The sequence below is a fragment of the Pecten maximus genome, chromosome 1 (genome assembly GCF_902652985.1).
Source record: "Pecten maximus chromosome 1, xPecMax1.1, whole genome shotgun sequence".
NCBI classification, from domain to species: domain Eukaryota; kingdom Metazoa; phylum Mollusca; class Bivalvia; order Pectinida; family Pectinidae; genus Pecten; species Pecten maximus.
In genome coordinates this window covers 17,540,686-17,567,786 of record NC_047015.1, presented here as the reverse complement: position 1 = coordinate 17,567,786, position 27,101 = coordinate 17,540,686, and the positions used below count along the sequence as shown (strand labels likewise).

The 27,101-nt window shown below is 37.9% G+C and overlaps 1 protein-coding gene across 1 annotated transcript in view; it reads right to left on the bottom strand.

Moving 5' to 3' along the window:
* The window catches only part of LOC117326673 (zinc transporter ZIP11-like), a 45,898-nt gene that overhangs the window by 12,842 nt on the left and 5,955 nt on the right, over window positions 1-27,101 (bottom strand). Inside the window, exons 3-9 of the mRNA XM_033883401.1 lie at window positions 20,804-20,971; window positions 20,571-20,676; window positions 19,879-20,061; window positions 15,344-15,413; window positions 11,141-11,239; window positions 10,574-10,732; window positions 3,382-3,468 (exon numbers count right to left, since the gene is read on the bottom strand). Coding sequence (XP_033739292.1) covers window positions 3,390-3,468; window positions 10,574-10,732; window positions 11,141-11,239; window positions 15,344-15,413; window positions 19,879-20,061; window positions 20,571-20,676; window positions 20,804-20,971 — 864 coding nt within the window. The 3' untranslated portion in view covers window positions 3,382-3,389. The remainder of the gene's footprint in view (window positions 1-3,381; window positions 3,469-10,573; window positions 10,733-11,140; window positions 11,240-15,343; window positions 15,414-19,878; window positions 20,062-20,570; window positions 20,677-20,803; window positions 20,972-27,101) is intronic.

Sequence of the window (27,101 nt, the reverse complement as noted above, 5' to 3'; positions counted from 1 at the left end):
AGGAGGACACAGACAGGTATAGGAGGACACAGTCAGACAGTTATAGGAGGACACAGTCTGACAGTTATAGGAGGACACAGACAGTTATAGGAGGACACAGACAGTTATAGGAGGACACAGACAGACAGTTATAGGACACAAACAGTTATAGGAGGACACAGTCAGACAGTTATAGGAGGACACAGTCAGACAGTTATAGGAGGACACAGTCAGACAGTTATAGGAGGACACTGTCAGACAGTTATAGGAGGACACAGTCTGACAGTTATAGGAGGACACAGACAGACAGTTATAGGAGGACACAGTCAGACAGTTATAGGAGGACACAGTCAGACAGTTATAGGACACAGACAGTTATAGGAGGACATAGTCAGACAGTTATAGGAGGACACAGTCAGACAGTTATAGGAGGACACAGTCAGACAGTTATAGAGGACACAGACAGTTATAGGAGGACACAGTCAGACAGTTATAGGAGGACACAGTCAGACAGTTATAGGAGACACAGTCAGACAGTTATAGGAGGACACAGTCAGACAGTTATAGGAGGACACAGTCAGACAGTTATAGGACACAGACAGTTATAGGAGGACACAGTCAGACAGTTATAGGAGGACACAGTCAGACAGTTATAGGAGGACACCGTCTGACAGTTATAGGAGGACAGTCAGACAGTTATAGGAGGACACAGACAGTTATAGGAGGACACAGACAGTTATAGGAGGACACAGTCAGACAGTTATAGGAGGACACAGTCAGACAGTTATAGGAGGACACAGACAGTTATAGGAGGACACAGTCAGACAGTTATAGGAGGACACAGTCAGACAGTTATAGGAGACACAGTCAGACAGTTATAGGAGGACACAGTCAGACAGTTATAGGAGGACACAGTCAGACAGTTATAGGACACAGACAGTTATAGGAGGACACAGTCAGACAGTTATAGGAGGACACAGTCAGACAGTTATAGGAGGACACAGTCTGACAGTTATAGGAGGACAGTCAGACAGTTATAGGAGGACACAGACAGTTATAGGAGGACACAGACAGTTATAGGAGGACACAGACAGTTATAGGAGGACACAGTCAGACAGTTATAGGAGGACACAGTCAGACAGTTATAGGACACAGACAGTTATAGGAGGACACAGTCAGACAGTTATAGGAGGACACAGTCTGACAGTTATAGGACACAGACAGTTATAGGAGGACATGCACAGTTAGACAGTTATAGGAGGACATGCACAGTTAGACAGTTATAGGAGGACACAGACAGACAGTTATAGGAGGACACAGTCAGACAGTTATAGGAGGACACAGTCAGACAGTTATAGGGGGACACAGTCTGACAGTTATAGGACACAGACAGACAGTTATAGGAGGACACAGTCAGACAGTTATAGGACACAGACCATCATCAAAAGAATTAGAAAGACTTAATTATTTTTTAGAATCAGAGCCGTTTGACTAAGAGCCAGCCAGACATGGGCTGATAGAGGTACAGACGTGATTCCCACCTCATCTTACTAGATGTTGCCATTGATGTGTACAACAGGTACATTAAATCTCACTACATTTTATGTGTGGATCCAATGCAGTTGAGGTGGAGGCACATGAATCTTATATAACACCTGTCTAGAAATTTCAAAATACATATAAAACAAAGCTTGAATAAGTTAATTGAGAAACCTGTCTCCAATACGCTATCACTGGTGATGTCAGTTTGTGGTAGACACAGGGGAAGATACCTGCCCATCACTGTGTATTGTCATATACATATCTGACTTATCACCCCACCTGTCTCAGGTAAGTCAATTCACTGCCCTTAAGAGAAGGGGACAGGTGTGACAATAGCACATCAACAGTCTAAAAGTGAATTAAACAATGTACAGAATTAGGAACATTGGTGACAGCCATAGATCACTGAGGCCAGAAATAGACTGTACACATCTAATACCGGACACTGTCAATGGAACATTTCCATTTCATCAAACAAACAACCAGGCTACACTGCATGAATATGAATATGGAATGATGGAATAATGTCATATCCTGGCTAGAGTTCAAAATTTGACTACTGACATACTTGCTGAAAAACCCTATAACCTTATACGGTAAACAGATGGATAGACCTTTTAACTAAATACCATTAGAAAGTTTTACGGACTAACCCTATCCTTAGTAACAGTTTTACGGACTACCCCTATCCTTAGTAACACTTTATACTGTATGTGTATCTACAGATTTACACTATATACTGTATATATATATATTAATTACATAATGTATTTAATTTTCCTTAACTATAAGCTATATTTTGAAATATTGCATGGCTATAATGACTATTGCACAGTCACGTGCGTACTATTGAACACCTGTAACATTTCGGAATTTGGTCAAGTGCGAACTATTGAACACCTGTGACGTTTTGAAATTTAGTCCTTCCCTGTCAAGCGTCTAAGTCACTCAGATGTCAATACTGTCAGATAACAGTCATGGCGACTTCTAGGCTTACAGGAAAGTCGAGATTTTCATGATTCTAAGGGTGTTTTAGTGATTATGTAATAAAACAAGTATATCATGGGTGTCTGTGCAACAGGCCAGAATATTTGACCCTAATCGACTGATGTTCTGTTGCACTTCGGCCTCGTGCAATAGAACATCAGTCAATTACCAGTACCGAGGGTCAAATATTCTGGACTATTGCACAGACACGAGCATGATACATTTGTATAATATGTATCTACTAACCCTCTATACTGTATAATAAATAGAGTATATCTAACAGTGTCTTTGGTAATACTAAACATATTTCATGAGTGTGGCTAATAGTTCAGCCACACTCATGAAATATATTTGGTATTATTGATGGTACTGTTAGATATTCTGTTTATTACATTTTATAGTAAAATTTACTGAAGTAGCTCAATCTCTCCCAGAATTCATTGCGTTCCCCTGTTAAATTGAGACATTATGTATTTATATCTTGCATTGTGACGTCATACAACATGGCAGAGAGGTATGCAGTTGTTTGTAAGCAGTGTTCTGATTGGTCAAATCAGAAAAAATGATATTTATAGAATAAATAATCTTTAATAGTTCACTGGTAAAAATGTAATAAACATATGTATCTACTTAGTAACCCTAAAATTTATACTGTATTTATATATATATATATGTATCTACGTAGTAACCCTATATACTTTATATATATGTTTACAAGGTACATATTCAATTCTTACTTAAATGGTATTTCTTCCTACCCAAAATCAAAACTCTGTCAAACCAATACTTACATATCTTCCTACCCAAAAACATCTATCAAACCAATACTTACATATCTTCCTACCCAAAAACATCAATCAAACCAATACTTACATATCTTCCTAGCCCAAACCAACATCCAATGACATCATCACCACAAAGCCTACAATTGTCCCCCAGGTGGATAGACGACCATTCCCACTGAAAAAAAATGATGGAACAAATTAGCACAATGAAATTAAACAACATTATTCAATATTTGAAAGGTTGGGCATTTATTCTATTATAATTATGAAGTCTTACCTGAAGAACACACTTCATATCAAACTAATGGAAACAAAGAGCATGATCAATTACAATTACAATGCCTCTGCTAAGAATCAAACATGGAACCTCTTTCTTACTAAAGACAAGTTCTCTCTAGCCAAGTGTTATATTTCAGCAAGTATTTACCAGGGTAACATACAGTATACATGTTGACAATACACATCAGGCTGTGAAATGTTACACTAAATTACAGATATAGAACACTTCCAGGAATTAATTAGTGGAGGTGAAGTGACATTACATGGAGCGACACAGCAGATGGAGTGACACATCACATGGATTGACACATCACATGGAGTGACACATTACATGGAGTGACACATTACATTGAGTGACACATCACATGGTGTGACACATCACATGGAGTGACATTTAGATGGAGTGACACATTACATGGTGTGAAACATTACATGGTGTGACACATCACATGAAGTGACATTTAGATGGAGTGACACATTACATGGTGTGACACATTACATGGTGTGACACATCACATGAAGTGACATTTAGATGGAGTGACACATTACATTGTATGACACATCACATGGAGTGACACATTACATGGAGTTACACATCACATGGGGTGACACATCACATGGGTTGACACATCACATGGAGTGACACTTTACATAGAGTGACACATCACATGGAGTGACACATTACATGGAGTGACACATTACATGGAGTTACACATCACATGGAGTGACACATAACATGGAGTGACACATCACATGGAGTGACACATTACATGGAGTGACACATCACATGGAGTGACACATCACATGGGGTGACATATCACATGAAGTGACATTTAGATGGAGTGACACATTACATGGAGTTACACATCACATGGAGTGACACATTACATGGAGTGACACATCACATGGAGTGACACATCACATGGAGTGACACATCACATGGAGTGACACATTACATGGAGTGACACATCACATGGAGTGACACATCACATGGGGTGACATATCACATGAAGTGACATTTAGATGGAGTGACACATTACATGGAGTTACACATCACATGGAGTGACACATTACATGGAGTGACACATCACATGGAGTGACACATCACATGGAGTGACACATTACATAGAGTGACACTTTACATAGAGTGACACATCACATGGAGTGACACATTACATAGAGTGACACTTTACATAGAGTGACACGTCACATGGAGTGACACATTACATGGAGTGACACTTTACATAGAGTGACACATCACATGGAGTGACACATTACATTGTATGACACATCACATGGAGTGACACATCACATGGAGTGACACATTACATGGAGAGAGGCACACAACATTGAGTAACTGTTGGTGTGTGTGTGTAGCTGTTAGGGTGTTAGGGTAACTGTAAGTGTGTTTGTGTAACTGTTGGTGTAACTGTAGGTGTGTTTGTGTAAATGTTGGTGTAACTGTAGGTGTGTTTGTGTAAATGTCGGTTTAACTGTAGGTATGTTGTGTAAATGTTGGTTAAACTGTAGGTATGTTGTGTAAATGTTGGTTAAACTGTAGGTGTGTTTGTGTACATGTCGGTTTAACTGTAGGTGTGTTGTGTAAATGTTGGTGTAACTGTAGGTATGTTGTGTAAATGTTGGTTTAACTGTAGGTATGTTGTGTAAATGTCGGTTTAACTGTAGGTATGTTGTGTAAATGTTAGTTTAACTGTAGGTGTGTTGTGTAAATGTTGGTTTAACTGTAGGTGTGTTGCCATTATCAGCCATACCAACGACACCTCCCCCTCCCCTGTTCTCTATTCCAGGGCCCAGATTGAGGACAGGAAGTATTCTAGGCCAACTGTCAGCTAAACAACAGAGGAATTTTGGGAATGTTCTCAGGACACCCAGTACCCCAGCACAGGAAGCTGGGCTACACTGCAAATCTTCTAACTACTTGCATACAGTATTATAATGAGACAATTTTCCTGGTTGATTTCTTAACATTATTTAAAAAGAAATAGATTTCAATGATTTATAAATTCCATATATACTTCTTTCTTATACACTGTCCAGAGGAAGGTGTAAATGGTTCACTAAACAGTTACTCTACATGTGGTCTAAACACACCTGTTCACAGAGGAAGGTGTAATTGGTTCACTAAACAGTTACTCTCCATGTGGTCTAAACACACCTGTCCACAGAGGAAGGTGTAAATGGTTCAGTAAACAGTTACTCTCCATGTGGTCTAAACACACCTGTTCACAGAGGAAGGTGTAAATGGTTCAGTAAACAGTTACTCTACATGTAGCCTAAACACACCTGTTCACAGAGGAAGGTGTAAATGGTTCAGTAAACAGTTACTCTACATGTGGTCTAAACACACCTGTTCACAGAGGAAGGTGTAATTGGTTCAGTAAACAGTTACTCTACATGTGGTCTAAACACACCTGTTCACAGAGGAAGGTGTAATTGGTTCACTAAACAGTTACTCTCCGTGTGGTCTAAACACACCTGTTCACAGAGGAAGGTGTAATTGGTTCACTAAACAGTTACTCTACATGTGGTCTAAACACACCTGTCCACAGAGGAAGGTGTAAATGGTTCAGTAAACAGTTACTCTCCATGTGGTCTAAACACACCTGTTCACAGAGAAAGGTGTAAATGGTTCAGTAAACAGTTACTCTACATGTGGTCTAAACACGCCTGTTCACAGAGGAAGGTGTAATTGGTTCAGTAAACAGTTACTCTACATGTCGTCTAAACACGCCTGTTCACAGAGGAAGGTGTAAATGGTTCAGTAAACAGTTACTCTAGATGTGGACTAAACACACCTGTCCACAGAGGAAGGTGTAAATGGTTCGGTAACAGGTACTCTACATGTGGTCTAAACACACCTGTTCACAGAGGAAGGTGTAAATGGTTCAGTAAACAGTTACTCTAGATGTGGACTAAACACACCTGTTCACAGAGGAAGGTGTAATTGGTTCACTAAACAGTTACTCTCCATGTGGTCTAAACACACCTGTCCACAGAGGAAGGTGTAAATGGTTCACTAAACAGTTACTCTACATGTGGCCTAAACACACCTGTTCACAGAGGAAGGTGTAAATGGTTCAGTAAACAGTTACTCTACATGTGGTCTAAACACACCTGTTCACAGAGAAAGGTGTAAATGGTTCAGTAAACAGTTACTCTCCATGTGGTCTAAACACACCTGTTCACAGAGGAAGGTGTAAATGGTTCAGTAAACAGTTACTCTACATGTGGTCTAAACACGCCTGTTCACAGAGAAAGGTGTAAATGGTTCAGTAAACAGTTACTCTACATGTGGTCTAAACACACCTGTTCACAGAGGAAGGTGTAATTGGTTCACTAAACAGTTACTCTCCATGTGGTCTAAACACACCTGTTCACAGAGGAAGGTGTAAATGGTTCAGTAAACAGTTACTCTAGATGTGAACTAAACACACCTGTCCACAGAGGAAGGTGTAAATGGTTCGGTAACAGTTACTCTACATGTGGTCTAAACACACCTGTTCACAGAGGAAGGTGTAAATGGTTCAGTAAACAGTTACTCTACATGTGGCCTAAACACACCTGTTCACAGAGGAAGGTGTAAATGGTTCACTAAACAGTTACTCTACATGTGGTCTTAACACACCTGTTCACAGAGAAAGGTGTAAATGGTTCAGTAAACAGTTACTCTCCATGTGGTCTAAACACACCTGTTCACAGAGGAAGGTGTAATTGGTTCACTAAACAGTTACTCTCCATGTGGTCTAAACACACCTGTTCACAGAGGAAGGTGTAAATGGTTCAGTAAACAGTTACTCTAGATGTGGACTAAACACACCTGTCTACAGAGGAAGGTGTAAATGGTTCGGTAACAGTTACTCTACATGTGGTCTAAACACACCTGTTCACAGAGGAAGGTGTAAATGGTTCAGTAAACAGTTACTCTAGATGTGGTCTAAACACACCTGTTCACAGAGGAAGGTGTAATTGGTTCACTAAACAGTTACTCTCCATGTGGTCTAAACACACCTGTCCACAGAGGAAGGTGTAAATGGTTCACTAAACAGTTACTCTACATGTAGCCTAAACACACCTGTTCACAGAGGAAGGTGTAAATGGTTCAGTAAACAGTTACTCTACATGTGGTCTAAACACACCTGTTCACAGAGAAAGGTGTAAATGGTTCAGTAAACAGTTACTCTACATGCGGTCTAAACACACCTGTTCACAGAGGAAGGTGTAATTGGTTCACTAAACAGTTACTCTACATGTGGTCTAAACACACCTGTTCACAGAGGAAGGTGTAAATGGTTCACTAAACAGTTACTCTACATGTGGTCTAAACACACCTGTTCACAGAAGAAGGTGTAAATGGTTCACTAAACAGTTACTCTACATGTGGTCTAAACATACCTGTTCACAATCTATTTCAACATCAGAACAGAACTGTAAAACCTAGTGAACACTTTGCAGATTATTCACAGAGATTACAGCAATTAAATAAATCAACTATTCAATATTAATGGTAAAATAGAAGTAGGCTGCTATAGTAAGTACAGTACATCTGGAGGAGAAAATACTGTTACATGTTAGAGGAAGCTGCTTAATTCAGGTGGTCACTATAAGGCAGGTTTGACTGTACCATATAGGAATCAATCAAGTAAAAAAAAAAAAAAAACAAGGAAAGAACTTATGTTTTTATTTAAATTTTCTATTATTTCCGCTAACCCTGATTCTATACCGTGTAGTCTGTGACAGTGCAGGGGAGATAACTGTATTATGTGTGAAAGACAATTTGTTATATTTAGTCTGTGAGAAACAGTGTACAGCGGAGGGGAGACAACTTCATATGTATACTATTGGAACATATATTAAAGTTGTTATTGTGAATATGATAAGACAAGTTTTGAAATAACAAGAAATGAAATGATTGTCCTTTTTCTATACTAAGATTGAAATACAGTAAAACTCGGATAAGTCGAAGTTGACGGGACCAAACAAAATATTCCACTTATCTGATGGTTCGACTTATTCGTGTCCATTTGTATACAGAGACAAAATACCCGAATATCATTGGTTGTATGCCGAACAAGTGCTTGAAACATGGTCAAAAATAAACAATAAATAATAGCAAAGAAAGAAATTAATTGTACATGATAACAATTATTTATTTATCTAATAAACAATATCGTGCACGGTTACAGATCAAAACAAAATTCATGGGTTAATTTGTCTTTGCCATGCAGACAAGTGATTTACACACAGAGTCGTACACATTACAGCATATTCTATGAAAACGATACATACATCATCAGAACAATAGTGTATATATTGTACTCACATTATTTCTCTTAAAATCTTTTATGAAACAATAAACAGTTCAGGACTATTTGATCGACCGTACCCGTGCTGATTTTGTATAAAAGGTGAAGGCCGCGGCCAGTGTTTATCGGCTGCATGATTATGCATTTCCACGATGTTTTGTACATAAATAAAAAACATCCCGCATATTATTGGTACCATTTCATCAATGCACTCAGAATTGAGGCATAGATTAATAAATCAATGACAGACAAGTATTTTTACTGTGCATTTTTTGGGTGTAATTTATCGTTTTATTTTTTCCTTAAATTTTTCAGCGGGCCATACGTATCAAAACAGTAAACAGAACACAGTAGGTCATGATGTTATGGTTTGAAGACTAAAACTTTAAAACATTTTATTCTAAGTTATGTATACCCTAACGTTTTATTCTTATTTGTCCTCTGTATGCAACTTTACGTAAAAATTTTATCAAAAAATACTATTGGAACCGTCTGTCGTCGTATAAACTTGTACAGTTACTAGCACTCCTAGCAGGACGTAATAGTAAGGAACTTTGTCATTTATAGGTAAATATTTACAATCAAGTTTATTATTACGTTCAACGTTTCAAGCTTAATATGTAATATGTATTGTTTAATTACCATGTATTTTCTTCCGGTTACCTCCTGCAAATGACATTTTCTGACACATATGTTATGCCTGTCGTCTTCCAATCTATCAAATTATGAATATGACTTCATACAATTATCTCATATATATTTCACAGCTGTCTGCCATTCTATCAAATTCATTCTTGTCTTGTACAATGTAGGTTATTTTTCATATCATACTTAACATTTTGTATATGTTTTTGATATCCTTATTGTACATGCACATGACATTATTCTGTTTTTGCTGTAATACCGATGGGCCGCAAGGCTTAAAGTAAATAAACAAACAAACAAACTACACCTGTGCACTGTATAAACAATGGGATGATGTGTGACCAACAGCTAGAAACTAACAACAGGCTCTGGTAATTACGGCTTATTGGTCACACTCGGTCAATCAAGCCGAAGTCAGCAAATTTTACCTGAGAAAGCATGACGTCTTTGATGTTCGACACAAAAATGAAAATTTTGGTATTGTTTAGAAGAGAGGGACCACAAAATATATTCGACACACCTGCAGTATTCAACTCAACAGTGTTCGAATCATCCGTGTTTAATTTACTAAGATAAAGAAGGGAAAAAATCGGGACGGAATGAAACATCTGACTCATCCGATGTACTGTATTTGAGTTCCACACATGCGAGTTTTACTGTATCTCATTTTCTAAAAACATGCTGGGAACATCTTGTTTTCTATATGATTTTTACAACTGGGTCCTAAACTGGAGCTAGAGCAGGAGAAGTTAATAAAAAAATAAGTATAACAAGATGATGGTTAAGGTGGTCATCTTGAATTTCCTACAAACCAAAAATATAACAGCAATTGGTCAGGAGTTCTTCAGGAACATTCCTGGCAAGTTTCAAGTACATTTGTAAATCCCTTTTGTGAAACACATAAAGAAGTTTAAAAAGTGAAATAATAACTACAGGTCATTATGGCATTTCCAATCAGATGACCAAAAAGGCTATAAAGTCAGCGAACATCAAAGGCTCTCTAGCGGACATCACCATAACAAATTTACTTACCAAGTTTGTGCCTCTGGTATGATGTCATCAACAACTACATATATCATGGCCCCAGCAGCAAAGGCTAAAGAGTAGGGTAGGAGAGGCTCGGCTATAGAAACGGCCACCACTCCAAACAGACCTGCTATTGGCTCCACCATCCCACTCAGCTGTCCATACCTAATAGTTAATACGATAAAAAATAACAGTCCAAACATAAAGAATTTAAAGCAGGGTTTGTGTGGATTTGTCTGTTAACCGACAGTACCACTGATACACAAGAGGCTGTATTTGGTCACATCACATTTTACAGACATTTTCACTGAATTAGCTCATAGTATATAAGTATCAGACAATATCATTCCTGTAACATTTAGGTAAAGAGCTAACACAGTAAAACACTAGAGTATTTGTGTTTGACAACTTATGTAGTTTGTACATAATTTTCATGGTTTTTGTCATTTCAATATCAGAAAATATCTGGGAGGTTTCAAATCTATACTACAACAGGAGTCAACTTCTATATCTGGAAGGTTTCAAATCTATACTACACCAGGAGACGACAGTTAAGGAGAAGTGTACACTCACCAGAAACTTTTCCACACTGACATGCCAGAGCCACGTAATGGTAAACTGACTGCCAGTCCCTCAGGAAAATTCTGTATACCTATTCCTACGGCTAAATTTCTGAAAAATCAAAATTAGAAACAATGTTCATACAAATACAAGTGTATAAAAGGGTCTTTTCAAGGCTTACAAATCATCACTCTAGGCCTTTCAGTTTGTATGAACCTTGAAAAAGTAGCTTTATTTGGTAAAACAAACAAGCATAACGATAAAATTCCACATACCAACAGTACAGAATGGGACAGTGCGAGGCCAATATGGTATACAATCAGAAATAGTGAAAGAAAGAGAGAAGTAATCAATGTCAGATGACAGTGATAGAAAGGGAGAAGTAATCAATGTCAGATGACAGTGATAGAAAGAGAGAAGTAATCAATGTCAGATGACAGTGATAGAAAGGGAGACAGAAAGTTAACAACAAGGTATTATTGTGAGAAAGTATGCTGTAAAGAATAGGCCTTCCTGTAAAGAATAGGCCTTCCTGTGATGAATAGGCCTTCCTGTGATGAAAAGATCAAGGGATTATGGCTTCAGTAAATATTACCGAGGGTAAAGATCAGTCTGGGATTGAGTTGTGGACAATGGACCACCTGATGATAGTCCCCCTAATGAAGATAACTCCACCCATATTATGTAGTTTACCAATAGGAACATATCAGTTAGATAATTTGCATGTAAATTTAAATCCTAGTAAAACACCTAGGAGTGAGTGAGACTCAGGGAGACAGAGATAGAAAAACAACAGACAAGGATGCCTGTGCTTGAAGAAGGGGCAGTTTGAAGAAGTATTGCAGAGTGGGGACAAAGCGAGTAAAGTCAAATGTGAAAGAGATTGGGGAGGGGTGTAGATATCATGGAGTTCAGTAGAGTGAAAGAGGCAAAAGGGTGGGGCAGATCGAGTGAAAAAGGGACATGGAATAGCTAGGGCAGAGGGAAGAAGTGACATGGAATAGCTAGGGTAGAGAGAGAAGAAGTGACATGGAATAGCTAAGGTAGAGAGAGAAGAAGTGACATGGAATAGCTAGGGTAGAGAGTGAAGAAGTGACATGGAATAGCTAGGGTAGAGAGAGAAGAAGTGACATGGAATAGCTAGGGTAGAGAGTGAAGACGTTACATGGAATAGCTAGGGTAGAGAGGGAAGAAGTGACATGGAATAGCTAGGGTAGAGAGTGAAGAAGTGACGTGGAATAGCTAAGGTAGAGAGAGAAGAAGTGACATGGAATAGCTAGGGTAGAGAGGGAAGAAGTGACATGGAATAGCTAGGATAGAGAGTGAAGAAGTGACGTGGAATAGCTAGGGTAGAGAGTGAAGAAGTGACATGGAATAGCTAGGGTAGAGAGGGAAGAAGTGACATGGAATAGCTAGGGTAGAGAGTGAAGAAGTGACATGAAATAGCTAGGGTAGAGAGTGAAGAAGTGACATAGAATAGCTAGGGTAGAGAGGGAAGAAGTGACATGGAATAGCTAGGGTAGAGAGGGAAGAAGTGACATGGAATAGCTAGGGTAGAGAGGGAAGAAGTGACATGGAATAGCTAGGGTAGAGAGGGAAGAAGTGACATGGAATAGCTAGGGTAGAGAGGGAAGAAGTGACATGGAATAGCTAGGGTAGAGAGTGAAGAAGTGATGTGGAATAGCTAGGGTAGAGAGTGAAGAAATGACATGGAATAGCTAGGGTAGAGAGGGAAGAAGTGACATGGAATAGCTAAGGTAGAGAGTGAAGAAGTGACATGGAATAGCTAGGGTAAAGAGTGAAGAAGTGACATGGAATAGCTAGGGTAGAGAGGGAAGAAGTGACATGGAATAGCTAGGGTAGAGAGGGAAGAAGTGACATGGAATAGCTAGGGTAGAGAGTGAAGAAGTGACATGGAATAGCTAGGGTAGAGAGGGAAGAAGTGACATGGAATAGCTAGGGTAGAGAGGGAAGAAGTGACATGGAATAGCTAGGGTAGAGAGGGAAGAAGTGACATGGAATAGCTAGGGTAGAGAGTGAAGAAGTGACATGGAATAGCTAGGGTAGAGAGTGAAGAAGTGACATGGAATAGCTAAGGTAGAGAGAGAAGAAGTGATGTGGAATAGCTAGGGTAGAGAGTGAAGAAGTGACATGGAATAGCTAGATAGGGAGTGAAGAAGTGACATGAAATAGCTAGGGTAGAGAGTGAAGAAGTGACATGGAATAGCTAGGGTAGAGAGTGAAGAAGTGACATGGAATAGCTAGATAGGGAGTGAAGAAGTGACATGAAATAGCTAGGGTAGAGAGTGAAGAAGTGACATGAAATAGCTAGGGTAGAGAGGGAAGAAGTGACATGGAATAGCTAGGGTAGAGAGGGAAGAAGTGACATGGAATAGCTAGGGTAGAGAGTGAAGAAGTGATGTGGAATAGCTAGGGTAGAGAGGGAAGAAGTGACATGGAATAGCTAGGGTAGAGAGGGAAGAAGTGACATGGAAAAGCTAGAGTAGAGAGGGAAGAAGTGACATGGAATAGCTAAGGTAGGGAGGGAAGAAGTGATGTGGAATAGCTAGGATAGAAAGGGAAGAAGTGACGTGGAATAGCTAGGGTAGAGAGGGAAGAAGTGACATGGAATAGCTAGGGTAGAGAGTGAAGAAGTGACATGAAATAGCTAGGGTAGAGAGGGAAGAAGTGACATGGAATAGCTAGGGTAGAGAGGGAAGAAGTGACATGGAATAGCTAGGGTAGAGAGTGAAGAAGTGATGTGGAATAGCTAGGGTAGAGAGGGAAGAAGTGACATGGAATAGCTAGGATTGAGAGGGAAAAAGTGATATGGAATATTAGCTAGGATTGAGAGGGAAAAAGTGATATGGAATAGCTAAGATAGAGAGGTAAGAATTGACATGGAATAGCTAGGATAGAGAGGGAAGAAGTGACATGGAATAGCTAGGGTAGAGAGGGAAGAAGTGACATGGAATAGCTGAAGAAGTGACATGGAATAGCTAGGGTAGAGAGGGAAGAAGTGACATGGAATAGCTAGGGTAGAGAGGGAAGAAGTGACGTGGAATAGTTAGAGTAGAGAGTGAAGAAGTGACATGGAATAGCTAGGGTAGAGAGGAAAGAAGTGGCATGGAATAGCTAGGGTAGAGAGTGAAGAAGTGACATGGAATAGCTAGGGTAGAGAGGGAAGAAGTGACATGGAATAGCTAGGGTAGAGAGGGAAGAAGTGACATGGAATAGCTAGGGTAGAGAGTGAAGAAGTGACATGGAAGAGCTAGGGTAGAGAGGGAAGAAGTGACATGGAATAGCTAGGGTAGAGAGGGAAGAAGTGACATGGAATAGCTAGGGTAGAGAGGAAAGAAGTGACATGGAATAGCTAGGGTAGAGAGTGAAGAAGTGACATGGAATAGCTAGGGTAGAGAGGGAAGAAGTGACATGGAATAGCTAGGGTAGAGAGGGAAGAAGTGACATGGAATAGCTAGGGTAGAGAGTGAAGAAGTGACATGGAAGAGCTAGGGTAGAGAGTGAAGAAGTGACATGGAAGAGCTAGGGTAGAGAGGGAAGAAGTGACATGGAATAGCTAGAGTAGAGAGTGAAGAAGTGACATGGAATAGCTAGAGTAGAGAGTGAAGAAGTGACATGGAATAGCTAGGGTATGGAGGGAAGAAGTGACATGGAATAGCTAGGGTAGAGAGGGAAGAAGTGACATGGAATAGCTAGGGTATGGAGGGAAGAAGTGACATGGAATAGCTAGGGTAGAGAGGGAAGAAGTGACATGGAATAGCTAGGGTAGAGAGGGAAGAAGTGACATGGAATAGCTAGGGTAGAGAGGGAAGAAGTGACATGGAATAGCTAGGGTAGAGAGGGAAGAAGTGACATGGAATAGCTAGGGTAGAGAGGGAAGAAGTGACATGGAAGAGCTAGTGTAGCTCACATTGATAACTTGTATCACAGTTCAAACAATATAGTTTCTTTATACATATATATGTATATTATTTTGACATTCGCATATCCATATTTAGGGTTTTCTTTTTCACATACAGTTCTCTTACTAACTAAAGAATTGACATATCAGTAAAGATGAAGTTAGAAGTATCCTAGTAATAACAGAAATGAAGAAGTTGTTTTTATATAAAAACACAAAAGAATGGGGGAGGGATTTTGAATACTAGGATGTTGTGAAGTATGAACTGGGAGGAGCACTATTGATTTTCTTACCTGGCATTTTCAAATGTAGCAGAAGGTGTTTTACCTACAGCACCAAACCCCACTCCCACAGCTAACCCTTCTGTAACAGGAACAAAAACTTTAGTTAATTCTATATATTGTAGCTCAGTTTGTGGTTCATTATTCTATTTCTAGAATTGCATAATTCATAAATATACATGTATTTTACCTACAGTAATAGGTATGCATGGTTACAAAACCACAAGAGATTTTTCTAGAAAACACCCATTCTCCATCTTTCTCAAATAAAAATTCGTCTCACTGGCTAATAGTCAAAGTCCTGTCAGCATACCAAAACACAATTTAATAGTAAAGTTAAGCCTCTCCCCATAATTCTTACCAATTTAGAATCATATTTCCAAAACAAGAGGCCCAGAGGGCCTGTATTGCTCACCTGGATTTCATGAGATATGAAACAAGAATGATGATTAAGTATATCTGTCACTGGTATTGCTATGTCAATATATCATAGGCATTTTATATGGGTACGTGAGGTTTTTATGCCAAACAAGAGATCCCAGAGGGATCTTGGCGCCCACCATTGAATGATCTTCATAGGTACCATGTCAGATTGATCTTTTCTCTACTTTTCCCTTCATTTTACTAATCTGTGCAAATTGAGACATCCCTCCAGTACTTTTCACACAAGGGAATCCTAGCTATATAAGAAATTTGAGATTAAACGATAATGGCTGTTTGTTTGCCAGGTTGTTTTCAGGACACAAGGTACCAAGGGGAACCTACTTATGAAATTTGAGAAAGATCCATTCAGTACTTTGAGAAATAGAGATAACAAACTTCAATTGTCAAAATCCAAGATGGCGGTCTGTCGGCCATGTTGTTTTCCAATTGATCTCAAAATACAATAAGCATAATGAGGCACCAAGGGGAACCTCCATATGAACTTTGAGAAAGATCCATTCAGTACTTTCTCAGGAATAGCGATAACAAACTTCAATTGTCAAAATCCAAGATGGCTGCCTGTCGGCCATGTTATTTTCAGATTGGTCTCAAAATGCAATATGCATAACTAGGCACCAAGGGAAACTTACATATGAAATTTGAGAAAGATCCATTCAGTACTTTCTCAGAAATAGTGATAACAAACTTCAATTGTCAAAATCCAAGATGGCTGCCTGTCAGCCATGTTGTTTTCTGATTGGTCTCAAAACGCAATATGCATAACTAGGCACCAAGGGAAACTTACATATGAAATTTGAGAAAGATCCATTCAGTACTTTCTCAGAAATAGTGATAACAAACTTCAATTGTCAAAATCCAAGATGGCTGCCTGTCGGCCATGTTGTTTTCTGATTGGTCTCAAAACGCAATATGCATAACTAGGCACCAAGGGAAACTTACATATGAAATTTGAGAAAGATCCATTCAGTACTTTCTCAGAAATAGTGATAACAAACTTCAATTGTCAAAATCCAAGATGGCTGCCTGTCGGCCATGTTGTTTTCTGATTGGTCTCAAAACGCAATATGCATAACAAGGCACCAAGGGAAACCTACGTATGAAATTTCAGAAAGATCCATTCAGTACTTTCTCAGAAATAGTGATAACAAACTTCAATTGTCAAAATCCAAGATGGCTGCCTGTCGGCCATGTTGTTTTCTGATTGGTCTCAAAACGCAATATGCATAACTAGGCACCAAGGGAAACCTACGTATGAAATTTCAGAAAGATCCATTCAGTACTTTCTCAGAAATAGTGATAACAAACTGAAATTGTCAAATTTCCAAGATGGCTGCCTGTCAGCCATGTTGTTTTCTGATTGGTCTCAAAACGCAATATGCATAACTAGGCACCAAGAGAAACTTGCATGTGAAATTTAAGAAAGATCCCTTAAACACTTTCTCAGAAATCGTGATAACAAACTTCAATTGTCAAAATCCAAGATGGCTGCCTGTCGGCCATGTTGTTTTCTGATTGGTCTCAAAACGCAATATGCATAACTAGGCACCAAGGAAAACTTAGATATGAAATTTCAGAAAGATCCATTCAGTACTTTCTCAGAAATAGTGATAACAAACTTCAATTGTCAAAATCCAAGATGGCTGCCTGTCGGCCATGTTGTTTTCTGATTGGTCTCAAATCGCAATATGCATAACAAGGCACCAAGGGGAACCTACATATGAAATTTGAGAAAGATCCCTTCAGTACTTTCTCAGAAATAGCAATAACAAACTTCAATTGTGAAATTCCAAGATGGCTGCCTGTCGGCCATGTTGTTTTCTGATTGGTCTCAAAACGTAATATGCATAACTAGGCACCAAGGGGAACCTACATATGAAATTTCAGAAAGATCCCTTCAGTACTTTCTCAGAAATAGCGATAACAAACTTAAATTGTCAAAATCCAAGATGGCTGCCTGTCGGCCATGTTGATTTCAGATTGGTCTCAAAACGTAATATGCATAACTATGCACCAAGGGGAACCTACTTATGAAATTTGAGAAAGATCCCTTCAGTACTTTCTCAGAAATAGCGATAACAAACATCAATTGTCAAAATCCAAGATGGCTGCCTGTCGGCCATGTTGTTTTCAGATTGGTCTCAAAACGCAATATGCATAACTAGGCACCAAGGGGAACCTACAAATGAAATTTGAGAAAGATCCCTTCAGTACTTTCTGAGAAATAGCGATAACAAGAATTGTTTACGGACGGAGGGACGGACGGACGGACGGAGGGAGGGACGGACGGAGGGAGGGACGGACGGACGACGGACCACGGACGCAGGGCGATTTGAACAGCCCACCATCTGATGATGGTGGGCTAAAAATGCATTAATCCATGAAATGAAATTGACTTTTGGTGCAACCCCGGATGCTGCCACACAAATGTGAGCGATATCCATTGCTTAGTTTCAGAAAAGAAGTTGTTTATATCAATTCTGCAAAAATGACCCCTTTTGGCCCCGCCTCTTAGCTCCCCGGGGGTCGAGCTTCTGTCATTTATACAGTTTTGAATCCCTACCCCGGGGGTTGTACCAGGCAAATATTAGCGATATCCATAGCTTAGTTTCAGAGAAGAAGTTGTTTATATCAATTTAGCCAAGTTGACCCCTTTTGGCCCCGCCCCTCAGGCCCCAGGTAGGGATCGACCCCACCATTTGTACAATTTTGAATCCCAGCCCCAAAGGGATGCTCACAGTCAAATATGAGCAATATCTATTGCTTGGTTTCAGAGAAGAAATTCTTCATATCAATTTAGCCAAATTGACCCCTCTTGGCCCCGCCCCTCAGGCCCCCGTGGGGTCTTTGGTTTGGTTTATTTTGTTTAACGTCCTATTAACAGCTAAGGTCATTTAAGGACGGCCTCCCGTGCGTGCGACATGAATGGGTGTGGTGAGTGCGTATGTGTGTTTTGGGAGGCTGCGGTATGTTCGTGTTAAGTCTCCTTGTGATAGGCCGGAACTTTTGCCGATTTATAGTGCTACCTCACTGGAGCATACTGCCGAAGACACCCAGCAGTACACCCCACCCGGTCACATTATACTGACAACGGGTGAACCAGTCGTCCCACTCCTTATATATGCTGAGCGCTAAGCAGGAGTAGCAACTACCATTTTTAAAGACTCTGGTATGTCTCGGCCAGGGGACAAAATCCAAAGCCTTCCTCACAGCGGCGAACGCTCAACTAAAGGCCAAAAGTGAGGCATTGTCAAGGGAGACATTAGGAAGAAGACAGTTTGTAAGAAAGAAAAGAAAAGATAAGATCCCAAATTCAGTCGCCTCTTACGATCATGCAATGGGGGCAGCAGGTACAATTCTTACGCCCTACCTGCAGGGCAGCCGTGGGGTCAGCCTCACCATTTGTACAATTTTGAATCCCCACCCCTTAGTGATGCTACCAGGCAAATATGAGCAATATCCATTGCTTGGTTTCAGAGAAGAAGTCGTTTATATCAATATAGCCCAATTGACCACATTTGGCTCAGGCCCCTGGGGGGTCAGCCCAGTCATTTGTACAATTTTGAATCCCCACTCAATAGTGATGGTACCAGGCAAATATAAGCAATATACACTGCTTGGTTTCAGAGAAGAAGTCTTTTATATTAATATAGCCAAATTGACCCCTTTTGGCCCCGCCCCTCAGACCCCTGGGGGGTCAGCCCCACCATTTGTACAATTTTAAGTCCCCACCCCATAGGGATGCTTCTGACAAAATTTCGTCAAATTCTGATCAGTGATTATGATTATGGCCCCTGGGGCATGGGGATCATACAATTAATGCTTTTGGCCAAGGAAGGTTTCTGCAAAAATTCCTCTAAAATGATTCTGGAGTTTTTGAGAAGTCTAAAATGTAATGACAGATGAAGCTGGATTTGAAAATGTCATTCATCTTTGCTCAGTTGACCTATTAAATAAACGGTGGAGGTTTGTACTTCCCCTCCCACACCCCTCACCCATCTTTTATATTGGTACACCAACAGCACACTGACTCCCAATAATAAATGGTGGGGTGTGCTCATTAGGACAGGTCAAGTCTTGTCAGAACAATAGCCATTTACACTTACCTGGAATGTTATGTATAGTTATTGCTATAATTAGTAACAGTATGCGTTTCCACTGAATGCCTACAGAGGTCGCCCCTCCTAGGTTGTGTTCCTCTATGTCTATATCATCCCTGTGTGACTCTGGGCCTATACTGGGCTGTTTCCTACGCTGGGCAGGATTCGTTGTTAATGAAAATGGTTCTCCTGAAACATCAAATACACCTGTATATCATATCTATATATAACAGGTACAGCAGGGTTTTTTTCATCAGCAGTTTAATATTTTTCTAGAAATGATCTTTCACCCACTTGGGAGTGAGACAGGGATCTCAACCTGAGGGAGGAGATCTTAAGTTGCTAAACAGCTGGTACACGCTATATGACGCTGCTCACAATAACGTAACATCATCATTTTACGTTAAGTAACCAAGTCGTAAATGATGACGTCATAAATTTTGACGCACATTCCAAGGAGCATTGAAGATGGTGTGATGAAAAACTTTCATAAAAACTTACGTTTGGTTGCAAGTATTTGAGCAAAATAATCAATCATGGGTCTGTTCCGTGAACAAGGATATATCAATCCTCATGTAAGAGTTTGGCTGGCCAGCACTCGGCAAGCCTCGTGCTGACTGGCCAAACTCTTACACTCGGGTTGAGATATCCCTGTCCACGGAACAGACCCATGATAGATTCTATTAATCTATACTTACGAGATGTGTAATTAGTTTGGTTAAAGTCTATATGTACATTATCCTCCTTTTCGACTTTAGATGAAGTTGCTTCTAGTGTGACAATGAGGTTAGAACTGTTGGCTCCCTGAAACAAACAAGTACAGCATTGTAGTAGTTTTACTAACAGACATATGTGAGAGATATAAACTACATGTATATATCCTGTCAATCATTTCAGGAAATGTAAGCTGACTATATAAAATAATACTTACTATATATGGCATGAGAACATCGGCACCATACACAAAGATGGCCCCTAGTATAAACCCTATACTGACAGGAAGGAAGGCCCACTGGCCCTGTTCTCCGTACAGACCAGAACGTTCAGCCATTTCTATGGCTGGGGCCAGAAGTGACCAATAGGATGCTGCGGTCATCACCTGAAAGGCAACATGAGAATTACAACATGTAATTACACTATCAGGTGTTACAGGTAAACATGGTGAAATCCCAACAACTCATGAATCTGTGACGTCACCTGGAGATTTGAGGGGGAAAATTTTGAGTGATTCTTGAGAGTGTAACAAGAGAGCTGCATAGATTAATAATGTGTATGTAACAGAAAGAGTAATGCAAATTATCCTGTTCACTCTGGGGTGGAACTGGTAACATCTCTCTCTCTTACAGACATCCAACCAGGTTAGCATGACCTAATGCTCTTCATTTTTACATGAATCCCTCTTATACAAAGTTTATGCACTAAAGGCAACAACAACCAAAGTTAAATTTGGCTCTGAGGAAGTTTTTCAATTGCCTATAGCTTACATTTAAGTGGTCAATAGCACCAAATCTGTAATAGGAAAGAGCAGTACTGAGAAATAATCTGTCCGTGCCAAGGTTCTAACTTGCACATACTATATGCAAATTAAAGTCGTTTTGGTACTCGGTCGTTTCGGTACTTACAAAAGTAGTTTCAGTAATTGCATAAGTGTTAATTTATACCAATAATAAACGTCTTAAGAGTTGTTTTTTTTAGATAGACAATTGTAATGATATTTTTATAAAGTATTCTGAATGAACTAAGGGAGAAAACTCTAACAGAAAAATGTCCCTGAGATAGACTATGCTTGTAATATTCAATAATAGTCTTCCCTTTCAAGCTACAGTTGAGTGTAAGCTAACCTTTACACCTAGTGCACTAGTACCCACTACATTTAAACTAGTAGTGCACTACAGTTAAACTACAGGTAAACTAGTAGTGCACTACACCCTAAGAGGTGATGACCAGCAAAACCCCCATACAGGTAATGGGCAGTACCCAAGGCTACCTCTGTGATTTTACCTGTACTGTATATGTGAGTGTAGGACAAAAGCCCCCCCCCCCCCCCCCCCCCCCCCCCGGACATTAGCCTTAGCCCCTAGGACAAAAGCCCCTCCGGACGAAAGCCCCCCTGGACATTAGCCCCCCCCCCGGACAAAAGCCCCTTCTTTATAAATTGGTATACTTTAAATAAATCTGTACTTTTGAAAAACAGAAACTATATATTTATATTGTTGTTTTTATCTCTGAAATTTGGAGAGTCAGCTAAAAATTTCAGGAAAGTTCTCCATGATGAACAAATTGTTACTGATAACACATAATTTTTGACTTCCTAATATACTGCAAATATTGCTAATCAAAGAAATGCCTACAAAAGCAATAAACATTAAATTTTGATCCCTATTTACGGTGTCTCAAATTACAATATAATAAGTACCTAACCAAACATGTTGCTCTGCGTTGTAATACGTTTAATTTTAGGAATGATTAAAATCAAAGAAACAATGAAGCCATTAATGATATATTTCTTTCCAAGAGAATACAACATCAATGAAAAACCTACCAAACACCTGTTTAACAGCTTATTGTTTGTGTAACAGACAGTTCAAGTACTTGTTGTTGGAACCGGTTGTTTACATTGCCGAAGCCACTGATGACATATGTATATGTAGCAATTAAAAATCATCAGAAAAATAAATATCATTTTTTTTCATGAAGGGGCTTTTGTCCACTTTTTGATTAGTGTGAAGGGGGCTTTTGTCCGTACCTCGTATATGTAAGGCTATCTAGCAGTTATATTCAAAGAGTTATTAAAAAGGTTTTGGAAGTTGAATAGTTTGATGTTATATTTCAACCTTTCTTTTCTTGTTAATTATACACTGTAACTAAGTTAAGACCGATTTACTTTATAAATCCTTTAACTAAGTTAAATTGTTTAAGCCAAGTTTCATTTATCTTTTGGTACTTTATATTTTGTATTGATTAATCAGTTATATATTTTACATGTTTAATTCCATTAATTTTGTTTTCATCACCTGAAAGTATATAATAAAACATTTGAAAACAATTATCATTACTTGAACATTTTCAATTTGATACATTTAATTTATATTGTACTTTAATTTCAGATTAAATTAAGCAGCATAATCATAATTTCATTTTTGATGTGATATATGCTTATTAAAACCTAATTCAGCCCATAATATATGTTGTACATTCTATGTATATACATCCAATGCTTAAAGTCAGAAACCTGGACACATAAAGAAATTAATTAAACATTGATTTAACATGTAAAGAAAGAGATTCTTTGAATGTACTGGTAATTAAGTGATCATAACAGTTCTACATTAAAAATTTTAAGTTTATTAAAGGTATATGTTACTTGTAATACACCTTCCATCTTCCTTACTGAAATAGTTGAAATTTCTGTACATGTACCCGTGTGCGGGTATCTAATACTTTGATGAAGATCCAACATACTGGATCTGGTACATGTATCAGTTACAGGTAACACAGAATGAGATAATGGCCTGAGGGAACAATTAATGTCATTTTTGTTATACTGGCCAACTTGGGTAGGGGGAGGGCAACAGTTTTAAGCTTATATAACACACATACATGTTCATGTATCTGAAGCTGTACTTGTCATACAACACTTGAATTATACAACGCTTGTATTTGTTATTTCATAATTTTCTTCTATAAGTTACCTGCTAACAAATATATTACATACACATGTGGATCATGTGGACCTTAGCCAAAGGTTTTTTTTTTACAGTTCACGCTAACATGTTTTTTGCAATATTGTTTAAAAACAAAATTTTGGGATACATTTTGATCAGCATTTAAGTGTTTCCCTATTGCATTAAGAAAATTATTAATTGTTCTTTACCTTAAAATGTATAACTGATGGGGATTTTACCTCTTTTTGTAATCAAAGAAAATCAGCATATAAACTATATTTATTGAATATCTTTATTGTGAAGGAAAATGTGTATAAATATTTTTTTTTTTTGATGATTCGCAAAAAAAATGATTTTTTGAAAAACATCCACAGTTAGATATTATATATGGGTAGTAGATGCTAATTACAGGTAAGTAAGGTAGAGGGGCCTGGCACAGCATGCTATAAATGGACCCCTGGGGGGTAATTGGGGACTTGACAAAACTATAGCCAGGTGTTAAAACAGGCACACCTTAAGACTGATCCTCATCTGATACATATATAGGTAAGGTGTTATGGAGGTCCATAAGGTGGTGGTGAGGTGGGGTTTGGGCCCTGGGGCCCACGTGGCCATGACAACAGGCATGTCCTGAGAGTACCAATTATACATACAGGTACAAGTACATAACTTGTTGTGTAGATATTATATGTCTCTTACAGAACATAAATGAGAATAAAGTATATATGAAACTTCTGATTCTTGATTATGTACTATGAAATAATTTCATGGTTGAATTAACAGATATTAGTGAATTAAGTAACAATACATTGAATTAAAAAATATTTTTGTCTGATAAAATAATAAATATTAAAATACATGTACATATACAGTGTACTTGAGAAAAAAAATCTACAAACAGTCATCAAGGCCTACATGTAAGGTAGAATTAATCATTTATATAAAATGTATATTAATTACATCTAAAAAAATAAATGAACAGAATCAAAATTTTGAAATCAGGAAGATAACCTTAATTTTACACTATAATGATTTTTTTTAAATCAATGATAAAAAACCCCACTACAAACCAATTGACAGTTTCAATTCCTCTTGTGCAATACATTGTATGTAATATAAGACAAAGAGGGGAGGTAACTACTCCAATTTTAAATAAGAATGAGTTAGTGGTTAGAACATGATGAATTACTCTAAACTGGAACCACTGAAGTTTTGTGTTTGATGTTACATGAAATGGCATTTTGTAAATTTTGCACCAAGTCAGTTTATCCAGGTACATATGGATAAAATATCCTATGATTATGTATATCATATGATGAGATAAAATCTTTAACTGCAGAAATTAGGCCATGATATTGCAAGAAATTTGTGTTTACTTGGTACTTATTAATAAATTCAACAAATGTGTAAAATATACCTGTGTTAGCCTCTTTTATCAAATCATTTATTATACAAACGTTTTTCTTGTAGTATTTCTTATAAAAGATAGCTTTCCCTCCTATTTTGATTTTACTGTTATACCAAATAGGAAATTTCAGCAAGTTTTCCTGGATAAATTTATTATGATATTTTGAAATTAAAATGTACCATGATTTTAAAACATCTTTCCAAAATTTATTTTTACACTTGTTAATACACACCTGAATATATTCTGAACCACAGTTTGAAAGGCAATCCATATTGATGTAAGTTTTTAATATGACCTGCCATTTCTCATTGCTCTGATAGAGTACTATGTAATTTTGAACCAGAAACTATAACCCATCTTTTATGGGACTGTCGAGAAGTACAAAAATTACTTAATAGTCTAGATTTATTAATGGAAGCTCTGATAATCCCATTTTCTGTAAATAAAAAAACTTTTCTTTTTGGCATCCTTCATCAGAATTTACTTCCCAGTAACAGAGTAGATAATGAAATTATCATCATCATAAAGCAATACATTTACAGAGTGAGATGTCTACATAGCTCACTAAATATAAACTCTCTCATTAACATAATAAAGGACAATTATATGATTCAAAAATACATCGCTATAGGTAAGGGTGAAAATGCTAGAAATAAATTTGAAAATGAATGGAAGAAATGGGACAGACTTATTATGTTATAGTTATGTTGTTTCATTACACTATTATTATTGTCATTATTCTTTTATTTGAACTTTAGCATCTCCATTACTTGCAGGTTAAGTTGCTAGCTTCCTTCAGTGAATTAGTAATCTGATCGCCCTTCTCATATAGCCGATTTACCTTATTTGTACGAAAAAAATAAATAAATTATATTATACATGCATACAGTCATCCTGTGTTCCACCATCTCAACTCATCTAAACAGATATAAGTATCTAAACTTTCTTCTCCTCTCTATTCATTCTTTCTTTCCCTGTCTTTATTTCTCTCCCTTTCATAGTCAATACAATGTACTGATGATTAATTAAACAGTTAAAGATAAATCAATAATGTTGCTGAAATTAAATTTCTAAAAAAAGAACCCTTTTTCCCTGTTATTATTATTTTTCTTTTTCTCTCTTTTTGTCTCCTTTCTAATGTCTCTAATGTCCTTCTATAAGTTATGTGGATACTAAAATACTGATGTTTCTAGGATATTTTATGTTAGATTTGATGGATATATTTATTGTATACATTAATTATAAAACATTAATATATTTCCTAATATATTGTATATATATATATGTAGTTACTCTACAACATTGATATGTCTTCCAGCATATTTTATATGTATGTATGGAATTATGTGTAACATTGATATGTTTCCTAGCATATGTGTGTATATGTAGTTATTCTAACATATTTTGTATGTATGGAGTAATGTGTAACATTGATATGTCTTCCAGAATATTTTGTATGTATGGAGTGAGGTGTTACATTGATATGTCTTCCAGCATATTCTGTATGTATTAAGTGAGGTGTTACATTGATGTATGGAGTGAGGTGTTACATTGATATGTCTTCCAGCATATTCTGTATGTATGGAGTGAAGTGTCACATTGATATGTTTTTCAGCTTAGTGTATGTTTGTATGGAGTGTGAAACATTGATATGTTTTCCTGCATATTTTTTATGTGTGTATGGAGTGATGTGTACAGGATTGTTATGATTTCTAGCAAACTTTGTATGTATGTATGGAGTGATGTGTATAAGATTGACATGATTTCTAGCATATATTGTGCATGTGTATATGGAATGATGTGGAAAATAGTGATATGTTTTCTAGCATATTTGTATGCATGTATGGAGTGACGTGTATAGTTATAATGGATGATAAAATGACATATATTACAGATATTGGAAACATGAATGTTTTTTCTAGCAAAGTGTTTGAGAATGGGTGGGTGCATATATGTGATGCAGTGTGCGATTGATTTTGCAGTAACTGACCTGATGAGCAAATCATATATATAATGTATGTACATTGTATTGCTTAAAAAGTAATAAAAAGTAAATTATAAAAAAAAAATATGTAATATAAGAACCGCAGCCAATTTTATTTTGAGTTAATATTAGATAAAATTTCATCAAAATTTAAATATACATGGTAAAGTCA